This window comes from Solanum tuberosum, unplaced genomic scaffold (assembly GCF_000226075.1).
Source record: "Solanum tuberosum cultivar DM 1-3 516 R44 unplaced genomic scaffold, SolTub_3.0 scf00314, whole genome shotgun sequence".
NCBI lineage: Eukaryota > Viridiplantae > Streptophyta > Magnoliopsida > Solanales > Solanaceae > Solanum > Solanum tuberosum.
Window position 1 is genome coordinate 370,277 of NW_006239241.1, and position 11,115 is coordinate 381,391.

At 32.2% G+C, this 11,115-nt stretch overlaps 3 protein-coding genes across 3 annotated transcripts; 1 reads left to right on the forward strand and 2 right to left on the reverse strand.

Moving 5' to 3' along the window:
• Positions 1 to 858: 858 nt before the first annotated feature.
• LOC102583469 (uncharacterized) lies at positions 859 to 2,694 on the forward strand. The gene is made up of 2 exons (XM_006360208.2): positions 859 to 1,264; positions 2,445 to 2,694. The coding sequence occupies exons 1-2, from the start codon at positions 1,029 to 1,031 to the stop codon at positions 2,533 to 2,535; spliced, it is 327 nt and encodes a 108-aa protein (XP_006360270.1). The 5' UTR covers positions 859 to 1,028; the 3' UTR covers positions 2,536 to 2,694.
• A 987-nt stretch (positions 2,695 to 3,681) lies between these two features.
• LOC102583796 (probable carbohydrate esterase At4g34215) lies at positions 3,682 to 5,192 on the reverse strand. The gene is made up of 2 exons (XM_006360209.2): positions 4,562 to 5,192; positions 3,682 to 3,977 (listed from the first exon to the last, which is right to left on the reverse strand). Exons 1-2 carry the CDS (start codon positions 5,180 to 5,182, stop codon positions 3,756 to 3,758), a joined length of 843 nt encoding a protein of 280 aa, XP_006360271.1. The 5' UTR covers positions 5,183 to 5,192; the 3' UTR covers positions 3,682 to 3,755.
• Positions 5,193 to 6,794: 1,602 nt separating this feature from the next.
• Positions 6,795 to 9,461, reverse strand: LOC102595491 (protein spinster homolog 3-like). Its single transcript, XM_006360242.2, has 3 exons — positions 9,174 to 9,461; positions 7,869 to 8,626; positions 6,795 to 7,447 (listed from the first exon to the last, which is right to left on the reverse strand). The coding sequence occupies exons 1-3, from the start codon at positions 9,459 to 9,461 to the stop codon at positions 6,931 to 6,933; spliced, it is 1,563 nt and encodes a 520-aa protein (XP_006360304.1). The 3' UTR covers positions 6,795 to 6,930.
• Positions 9,462 to 11,115: the final 1,654 nt, after the last annotated feature.

Sequence of the window (11,115 nt, forward strand, 5' to 3'; positions counted from 1 at the left end):
ATCGCTGCCACAACAATTTTTATTTTTTATTTTTTACAATGGCAGCGATTTTTAATAATAATAATAAAAACAAAAATTTAACAAAAATCGCTGCTATGGCAGCGATTTTTAATAAAAAATATTATTTATTTTTTTTACAAAATCGCTGCTGTGGCAGCGATTTTTTAAATAAAAAAAATAAAACAAAATTTTTAGTCGAAATCACTGCATTTCGTCATTTTGTCAGAGGAAAATCGCTGCTGACGCAGCGATTTGCCCTTTTGGCTAGAATAAAAAGTGATGTGCCTTTTAGAATTTTTGACAATTTTTTTTGCCCTTTAGGCTCCGGACTCTTAAAAATAGGTATAATTTGTTCCAGATACATCGTATCCAAGTGGATTCACATGTACCTCTCTCCTGCTTCTCCCTATGTATCTGTATTTCACTATGAATATGGTATTTTATATACATTTATCTAGCGTGATTCGCATATATCTGAGATACATATATAGATTATCTTTCTCGCTTCGCTCCCTATTTTAGTGTATTAAGTAGCAGAAATATATGTATGTAGGTGTATTTGACTTAAAATTTGATATAAAATTATTAATTAGTGAAACAATGCATAATTATTTCAAACAATAAAAATAATTACTAATAAAAATTATAAAAATATTTATGTAATTAAATAGTTTTTCGTTAATTAAGGATATGATTACTAATACTAAATAAAAAAAAAAAATAGGTAAACGGTCAACCCAATCATTTATTTTTCATTTCTCAAGAGGCCAGCCTTATTGATTATATTGGTCCTTCTCTTATATCACAAAAATAAATGCAGTACCAAGTCCCAACTAACTCCTTGTTTAGCTATAATGGAAAATTAAAATATACTTATCTCTCATTGTAAAGGCTACACCTTCTACCTTCTTCTTCCCTCTTTTGTTTTCCAATTTTCCTCACATAATTAGGGCAATATTAGCAACCTAATAGCTGACTGATCTCATTGATCATATAACTGTGAGGAAACGTGTCATATTAGAGGTCTAATGAAAAACGTTGAAAAGAATTTCCAAATATCAATGGCCTGTTTGGCTGTAGTTATAGTATTTATAGGTTTGTACACTCAATCTTTAAACAAAATTATAGTCACTTACTTTATTGGTATTTTAGGGATCCTTGGTGTGTTTTTACCTGATTGGGAGTCCTTTGATCAAAGTGTCTCGCATTGGGGCACTCCTTTCAAAGTGGATGAGTTCACCACTGAGTCTTGCAGATCGGTCAGGTGATTGAAAATTTTCGTTTTGAGTTTAAGTTATATACGTTCATGATATAAATAAAATTTCATATTATCAAATTATAATATGTTATTATATCGAACTTACTTATGATAGTTAACAATAGTATTTATTGTATATGTCAATGTTAATTTTTAGGTTGTGAAGTATTATTAGTGCTTATAACTTAAAAACTCTTTTCTTCTTTGCTAATAAACGGCTAAGAATATTGTACTCGCAAGCAAATTATAGTATTGTGCTTTGGCAATCTACTAGGAAAAATAATTTGTTCTCAATACATGAAATGAATTGTCAAATAATTAGAGTTTACATTTTATCCACTAAAAGGTGTAAATGACTTTTACTCTAATTAGATAATTTAATATATATGCTTAAAAAATTGAAGTTAAGTGATTATGCTAGTTAATTAGTAGCTTAGAAAAGATGACATTATTAGCTATTAGATCTAATCTAACTTTGTTAAACATGTAATTATAAGTGGATATAACTTGTGGAAATGATCGGACAACATTGGTGGTGGGAATTTTCAATTCCTTCAGTTTATTTTTTTCACCTTTTCGTTATCTTTCCCTTTGATATTAGGTCACCTGTGTGGTTTTGTTATTATATTCCAACTTGAAATGTTGGCTATTTATATGTAAAATTAATGGATATCTACATTTTCTTCCCAATCCAGGATATCATTCTTCTGAGTAAAAAAATTTCAGTTTAAAATTTTGGATCTTAACTCTAGTGTGTTGAAGTATAGTTTTTTTTAGTTCACACTAAATGCTAGTTTGTATTGTTTCAATTGTATGATTGGAATATGAATGAATTATCATCTCCATGATTATATTATACACTTTTCATATGTACAACATAGAAGGAAAACTCTAGATATTGAGTTGAAAAAATAAACTTCAACATTAATTAAAGTAAGAACGGAAAATTCTCTCCTTACAATCAAGGACTCTAAGTTGATGATTTGTCATCAGATAACGTATTGCACATTAGTTATTGAATATTATAAACTCCTTTAAAAAATTATAAAATACTTTGTAATAATACAATATATTCTAAAATTTGATTTTCGATCGAGGGAAGTGAATCAACAAATGATTATGTACAATTGTTTTATTTGTGGCTTTTGACAGGTGCTAAATTTATTTTACTTGTTTTTATTTGTAGGTTTAGATTTTATCCAGTCAGAATGGCTATCTTCACAATTTTATATGGATTTGGTGTATACAAGTGGTGGATGTTTATATCCACTCAATAAATTCACATTAATGCACCCATATTTGGTAGTTTTTTTTTTCTTTTTTTTTGTTGGGTGTGTGTTTGATTTTAACATCTTTAGATTAAGAGTCAGACTGCAAATAAAAACAAAAGAGAGGAATTGTCCCTTTATGTATATATAATAAGTAATTTTCGACATATTTAATTGATATTTGTATTATTTTTTTTTTGTTTAATCATAGATATCTCAAATTTATTAGTCCGATTAATTTAGATTTAGACAAAACTAAGTGACACTTCAGCTTATGGTGAATTCAACTATTTATCATAAGAAGACTCATATAATGTGGAATCAATTTAGAGAGATAAAATTTGTAGTATAAATGACATAGAAATAATAACACCAGCAAACATCTAATTTTTTTAAATTTTTTTCACCTTTAAATAAACTTCTAACATACACAACTTTTTCCTTTTCTTCTATACCGAGAAATTAAAGCATACAAGCCTTCAACCTCAGGCATGATTAATTAGCATTTTCCTGCCAAATTAAAATCCAATATAACATCAACATACAATGTAAATGCATAAAATGATGAACTAAATATATAAAGTAACTTTTACTCCCTCCGTCTCAAATTATATGTTGTTAATTTTTTTTTCGAGATTCAAATTATGAAATTTTTATTAATATTTAAAAATGTATAATTTTTTATAATATTGACATGAGAAAAATTGTAACTTATCATAGTATGTATATATATATTTTTTTCATTCAGATTTTGATTCTAAAATATTACATGATTCTAATCCAATTATCTTTAGAGATTAGTATAATCGACTCCCAAAAAAGGAAAGCGATACTTATTTTGAGATGGAAGAAATACTATATATATATATATATATGAAACTCTTTATAATAAGTATAATTTTGGATTGTGAAAACTGAAAAGTAAAGTAATTAACTTGGTTACGGCTAAATGACCTAATAATAATAAGAAAATCTAAACACAAAACTTAATACTCTATCTATTTGAATTTATTTGTCTTATTTTTTTACTCTTTATTTTCAAACTTTCGACATGATATGTTTAAAAATCATAAGATTAAATGATATTTTGATACATTCCACGTATCTTTAATTTAAGACCATAAGATTAATTCAGAAGTCAGTTGTACTTCTTAAAACTCCGTATCAAATTAGAATCAGACAAACAAATTGAAACGGAGGGAATAGTGATCTTTTGGGCACATAAATTACTAGTTTGAATTTGAAGAGGGGAGAAACACCCTTTGAGTTTGAAGGAAGGCATTAGCCAGCATCTTCCCAAGCTGGACTTGTGCTGGAGTTGTAAGATGCAACAAATCTGGCCCAATTGGAAGCCCTTTAGCATCTACACATCTCACATTTGGAAGATTAATTCCCAATTGAGCTTTTCTAATTACTTCCATATATGGCCCTGGTGCTGTTGCCAATGCCACCTACACCCACAATAACCAACACAATTACTCAAAGTCTTTATAGTTTGATTGTGCATGACGTTTGCTTCCATTTGGCTATAGATTCTGAAGTTGAAACTTAAAGATTCGAGTTTCTGTAGTTGTGATTTTTTGAACTTGAAATTGTATCTGGACATACATTTTACTTTGAAAAAAATTAAAATTTTGTGAAAGAAAGTGAAATTTCTCCAAAAAATTAGATGAAAATATTTGAATACTAGATTTTTGAAATCTGATCAAGTTTCATGGTCAAACAGATATTTAAGATAATTTTTCAAAATCTAATTCAAAATCTATAATCAAACGCTAACTAAGAATATATAAAAGACTTTTGAATTATATAATCGCGGATATTATCTATAAAATATACAACCTTTTATATTGGTCTTTCATTATGTCATATCTAAGGAAGTGCCGTTAAGGGTAAAACAAGAATAGTGGAATTAAAAGCCTACTAAATACTAAAAACGAAACAATCTTTTTAAACAAATTAAAAGAAGAGTAAGACATTTAAATTGAAACAGACAAAATATATAACATAACTTAGTTAAGATTATTTCTATTACCTGAACAATAGGGAGTGTAGGTAGCTCCAAATCTCTACGAACATCTTTAAAGAATTTCTTCAATCTACATTTATACAATTTAGCATCGTCAAGATCAATTGCATCACTCTCCCCTTGGTACCACAACATCCCTCTTATCGTCCCTCCACCTTGTAACGCGACCTTAGTCCTCCTTATCATTTCGTTATAAAGCCATTCACCGCGCACCCATTGGGTAATATTTGTCCCTCCTATCGCGCAGGGGACTAATCCAATCACTCCAATTTCCGGGTCATCCATTTTGAGTTCATTAGCAAATGACATACCCGGCCCAACCCCACAAGTTTTATTCACATCTATGTCTTTGTGCAAGGGCTCGTGAGCCTCAACCCATGTAAGTCCTCCGTTGAGTCGGAGGACTGATGGATTGGGCTGACATTCAGGTGGAACAATACCATCCCAAGTCAAATTAACCGTACCTGATGAGCTGGTCTGATTAAAGACTCCACCGCGTCCTGACATGTTGCTTTGTCCAGATAAAATGAAAATGTTCTTCGCGATTGAATTACAACCATTGGTTACATTCGCGGTGGCTACCCACCGAGAATGTGACAAAAGCATCAACAATAGAAGGGGAAGCATTTTTTTTTTTAATTCTTTTTTGTAGAGTATGGATTAAAATTTTAGAAATTAAAGTCTTTCTTATAGACAAAAAAAAAAAAGACTACGAGGAAAGCACGGGGTGTTAATTAATTATCACATTAAATAACAGTATTATTGATTTAAGACTACAGGACAAAACCTTTTTAGCTGTACATGTTTCAACAGTCAAGCCTTTGACATGTTCGTTGAAAATATACTTGAGTAAATAAAAATATGTTTTTAAGACAGCAATAAGAACAAGTTGAAATTATTTTTTGTATGAATTTAATCTCAATTATATCCTTATCGTTAATTGATTGACCTAAACTACGAGAAATCGAATAAATTTACCCTCTATATTTTAATTTGATCCTAAATATGTCTTTACTGTTAGTAGACTAACGTATATTTGCCGTCTGTTTTAATTTGATCCTAAATATGTCCTTATAATTAGTGGATTACCATAAATTTTCTGACTAAAGTAAGCAGATCTGCAGTAGTTGTAGGAAATAATTTTGGTGAACATGTGCATAGGTTGGATAGGCACGTGCCAGCTGCAGGTGGGTCCCACGTACTTTTTTTTTGTTTCTCATCTGGTGTTTGGTACTCACGTAAGAGTTGACTAAATTTAAATTCACGTCAAAAAGTCTCATATTAAGAGGTAAAGCGCTCCCTGGATGTCAAGTTACGCCTCTTTACTTGGATGTAAAGTGTGTAACTTTAAAAAGCTCCCCTTTTCTTTTTCCATTCTAGCATTTTGTATCACAATTTGAACCGACGTTTGATCCTGAAAATTGAAAGGAAATCATTTTCTTTGAATTTTTAAAGTTAAAATTGAAGTTATGGTCCTGGATCGAATTTCATCGACACTCAAATTAAAAAGAATTTTCACGTGCTCGGGCCATGAAAAAGAATCAGGCATGCACATGAGGGGGCGTGTTGAGAATATCATTAACTAATAAAAGTGTGCCCTCTCTAACAACTTAAACTTTTAAATGCGATGGTCACATAATTCAACAGGTGCAATTCAAAATGTTTCTTTTCATTTCTTATTCACATCTTAAAACCCTAACGGAGGGTAGAATGTAGACGTAGAATTTTTGTTAGTGACAATATGCTAATCTTCGCCCTGGGTAGAGAGATGGCTTTGTACACTTTACCTTTGGATTTTTTTACGCAAATTTAGATTTAGTCAAACCCCAATGCAAGCATCAGAAAAAACAAAACAAATAAATATATGCTAATATTCATGTCAAATTAGCTTTGATAACATTTAGCATTTCAAAAACCTATATTGAAACAAAAGAAGAAAAAAAAGTTTAGCCTCAAGGGCACCATATTCTGGGAGCCCAAACTATAAGATTGAATAAATTCCCCTAAGGGGCCAAAGACATAGTAATATAGAGAAGACAAAATTGTTTCAAGCACCGACAGAACCGGAAGTACATGTCAAATGACAAGGACTACAAGACTACAAAGAAGAGGACATCTTTCAGAAAGCTAAGTTCCTCTAATATATAATATATTTGTTACAATGTGATAATTCTTGTTATGCAAAAAATAAAAAAACTTATGTCACTCCATTAACTATATCAATCTGTATTGTGTGCTTTGTCCTGCATTCTGGTTGTCCATATGTTAATTGAAATGTCATTCTAGTCTATGTTCTATTGTCGCGGAATTAGACCTGCTATTAACGTCAACTTATCTGTCAGTTGCATCAAGTCTATTACTCATTTGAGTACCTCCTATTCAGCAAATTTGGAACTCGTTGGACGACGGTAGATTAATGTCTTGTCATCACCATCCTCAAAATCAAGTTCATCCTCATTGTAGTCCATTTCCTCTACGATTTTTCCATCGTTATAACCCTCTTGGTTTTCGGATGACTTGACTAGTGAATATTGTCCGGTAAGAGATGAAGGATCCAAGCTTAAGAGTTGCATCTCGGATTCGATCAGAGCTTCCATTTGAGCCTTCTCCTTATCCCTTGGATAGGTGCAATAAAGAAAAGAGTAAATAACACAACATAGTGCCATTGGAGTTCCTATTGCAGTAAACAATGCCTTCGCCAAAGACGTAGCATTTTCTCTGTCTGTAGAAATACTATCAGCACCTTGAGTTACTGGCATATAACCATAAACATCCTGTGCCAGTAGACCAACAACAGGAGGAGCAAATGATGATAATACAGATTCAAAAGATCGGTCCAGAGCATAGACACTCGTTCGCGCCTTCTCGTGTACTATCTCTGCAAAAATTGGACTGTTGGTGTCTCTTTTAGTACCCTCTGCTGTTTTTTCATGATAAATGCAACAAGTGGACAAACAAGTAGTATTTCTTTCTAGAGTAATAAGTAAACCTTTTTAGGCATAATACATAAACGGACACTTAAACTTGGTCTCAGTAACCACTCCAACTTTGACAATGCACATCTAAACACTTCAACTGACCACTAAACACTCCAACCCAACCCCATTCTATCTCGTGGACACCTGGCGTTGATGTATCACATAAATTTTTGTAGATGTCTAGATGATCATTTAGTAAGTTGGAGTGCTTACTTGTCTGTTGAGGCTGAGTTTGAGTGTCTGTTTATGTATTATGTCAAATTTTGACGATGTTAAACTAACTTGTAAAGTTAATGAATACTTAAAAAGACAGAGTAAAGTTAATGATCATTTACTTGTTTGTAGCTGGTGCAGTCCAAGATATGAAAAATCCAGACACAAACAAGACCAAACCATGCATGAAAATTGATGAAGGATCATCAGGCAAAGCAAGCAGAAGAATTGCTGCAAGTGGAATAGCTGTTCCTGAGCTTATTTGTGCCAAAATTATCCTTCCACTATTAGGTAAACTCCGCGATAAAACGTCTCCCATCCTGCCTCCAAACAAACTCCCAATGGAATCACCAACCACAAACAAACTAAGAAGAATAGCAGTCTCCACATGAGTAAATCCAGTAAGTTCTAACCACATTGGAGCAAATGACAAAGCTGACCAAGGGAAAGATCCCATAACACCTTGAGCTACAATAATCTGAAAAGACGGTATCTTTACGACTGATTTTGCTTCTTCAAGTAGACCTTGAACTTCTGATATAAAGGAATAGGAACTTCCATGAACTTTACTACTAGATCTCAGATTATCATCTGGGAAATGAGGATCAGTCGCGAATAAACGAACTAGAATGCCAACAACCACACTGATCAAACCAACAAGATGGAAAGAAAGTCTCCAGCCAGGAATTCTCATGAATGTTATAGGAGCTATCAATAAGGAAACATAACCACCAACAAGTGAACCAATGTTGCTAGTGAATTGCAGCCATCCGAATGCCATTCCGCGGTTATTTTCATCACAAGAGTCAGCTACTAGTGATTGAATAGCAGGTGAAACTATGGCTAATCCAATCCCATTCAAAGCTCTTGACACTGCCAACTTACCAACAAAAAAAGGATGTCATGAATTGCTTAATTTTCTTACAACTATATGCATACACTCAGTAGTAGCAGAGCTAGAATTTTCATTAAGGAAATTCAAATATAAAGAAGTAAAGGAATTTCAACATCTATTATATATAAGTAAATTTACTTTGACCTTATACATACAGTGTAACTTTAATACGAAGAGAGTTTTAATTTGAACCCCCTCGCGCCCCTAGCTCTATCAATGCATACAAGTATAATTGTCAAACACATAATCAATTTAATCACTTCCTCTGTTTCACTACAATTTAGACATTCTCAACTTACAAAATTACAATAACTTATACTCTATCCGTTTCATTTTGACGTGATGTTTTTTGATTGGATACAGAAGCTTAAGGCGTTAAAGAGAGCAAACGTCATATCAAAGCTACGTGTGAATAGTTTAACGAATTTAAATTATCAAAAATAGAACAAGATCTAACTTTTTTGTGACGTCTAGTTTCCAAAACAGAACAAGTGTGTCATATAAACTAAAACATGAGACAGTAGCACTCTACTTGAAAGAAGGTAGTGGAGAAAGCGACGAGAAATGTAGCTGCAGCCCATAGAAATGCACCATAGGCAATAACATGAGCCCGATTGTGGCGTGCAGCTAGATAAGCCGCGATAGGATAACACGCGGACTGGACCATGGACCGGAAGAGCGTGAGTGAACCTAAACCGGTTGGGTCCGTGTGGAGTGCATCTCCAACTTCTTTATAGACTCCTGGTAACAATGACTCATCTGCTTTTTCCATAATACCTGCTAAATTAACTAACACAAGAGTAAGTGTTTCTACCTTCATTTTTTTTCTTGATTTTTGTTATGGACACTATACATTCATGAAGAACAAAAACAAATCAAAATTATTTTATACAAAATTATTTTACAAATATTTTGGATAACAAATCATTTTAGTTTCTTTTTTTTAAGTGTTCAAAGAGAATAGGGTCAGAAATTGGAGACTAGATTAAAAGGTAGTTGAAAAATGATGGTTAGGGAAAAAAGACTAAGTCCCAATTGACTAGGACAAAACAAGATTGCCTCCATTCTAGCAAGCATTATAGGATCCATAGTGTTCTACTTTCCATCAATTGAAGTTGGCTAATTGAATTTATTTTTTTGGGTAAATTGCTACACCCTATGTCTCAAATTAGTTATCACGTTTTGCTTCTCGAGAGTCAGACTGTGTGACCTTTGATCAATAATTTAAAATGTATTTCTTAAATTGAATTGACTTGAGAAAAGATACAACTTGTAGTACTTCTGATATGGCTATTACAACAACAACATATCCAGTGAAATTCCACAAAGTGAGGGTATGGGGAGGATAGAGTGTATGCAGGTCTTACCACTACGTATGACACTACCTACCAGAGGCAGAAAGGTTGTCTCTAAAAGACCCTCGGTTCAAACAAATCAAAACTGTAATTAAAAAAAACAGTAGTGGACAAAAACATGACAACTAATAGCAAAGCAGTGTAGAGCATATATGCAAGGAACCGTAACATAACAACAACAGGATGCAATCACCTAAATATAATAAGCCACTTATGATATTTGATACAAAAAATAAAAACCTACATGAATAGGCCAATACTATGACAAACACGATGGTCTATATACCACCAAGTCAAAAACATGAATTGCTAGTACTAAAACAACGCTCAAGTAGCTACTAATCTTAGCTTTTATTCTTATTCACGACTTCTCATACCCTCTTATTTAAGGTCATGTCTTTAATATGATTATTGAATATATCCAAATTTTAGTCGTAATATATAGAATTGATCTAATACAATTTTACCTCAAAGATTAATCAAATCAAATCTCAAAAGCAAAACTAAAGGAGGCAATTTTTTTTCATCTCATCGTGCCATTTGATGAGAACCATACAATGGCCCCTAACGGAGGCAATTTTTTAAAAATAAATTGTACATCTGTTAAATAACTTGATAACGCTAAAACCTTTTAAATTGTCACGTATAGAAGTTAAGTTAGAAGAATTACAATCTAAATAGTTGTTCAATGGGCATTCTTATACTAAAAATGGACAATGAATGTATAATATAAAGGCATAATACATATATTGACCCCTAAACTTGGCTTCAAATTTTAACTTTGACCTCTCACTTTCACAATGCACAAATAGGCACTTTAACTATCCAAAACTTAAACAAAAAAACACTCGGATCCTACCTGGCAAAATGCGTGAAATACACTCAAATTAGGCGCGTCAGATGTAAAAATTCAGGGGGTCAACAGTAAAAAAAGCATTGAAAGGACAATTAAACCCTTTTTATATTTTTTTCAACAATTTCCCCCTCTTTTTTGCATTATTTGTTGTTCACTGCAAAATGCAAGTGACATTTAATAAAAAAATTTGTTATTACGAAAAAAAATTATAATGAAGTTTTTTTTCGGCAAGAAGGAAAAAGGAACACGTGTAGTACTAAATT

Excerpts from the sequence above, each read along its gene's own strand:
- LOC102583469 (XM_006360208.2), top strand. The coding sequence starts at position 1,029 with ATGAAAAACGTTGAAAAGAATTTCCAAATATCAATGGCCTGTTTGGCT. Across the intron at positions 1,265-2,444 it reads GAGTCTTGCAGATCGGTCAG|GTTTAGATTTTATCCAGTCA; the intron begins GTGATTGAAAAT and ends TTTTATTTGTAG.
- LOC102595491 (XM_006360242.2), bottom strand. The coding sequence starts at position 9,461 with ATGAAGGTAGAAACACTTACTCTTGTGTTAGTTAATTTAGCAGGTATT. Across the intron at positions 8,627-9,173 it reads TCTCCACTACCTTCTTTCAA|TTGGCAGTGTCAAGAGCTTT; the intron begins GTAGAGTGCTAC and ends TTTGTTGGTAAG. Across the intron at positions 7,448-7,868 it reads ACTGCACCAGCTACAAACAA|TCCAATTTTTGCAGAGATAG; the intron begins GTAAATGATCAT and ends AGACACCAACAG.
- LOC102583796 (XM_006360209.2), bottom strand. The coding sequence starts at position 5,182 with ATGCTTCCCCTTCTATTGTTGATGCTTTTGTCACATTCTCGGTGGGTA. Across the intron at positions 3,978-4,561 it reads CTACACTCCCTATTGTTCAG|GTGGCATTGGCAACAGCACC; the intron begins GTAATAGAAATA and ends TTGTGGGTGTAG.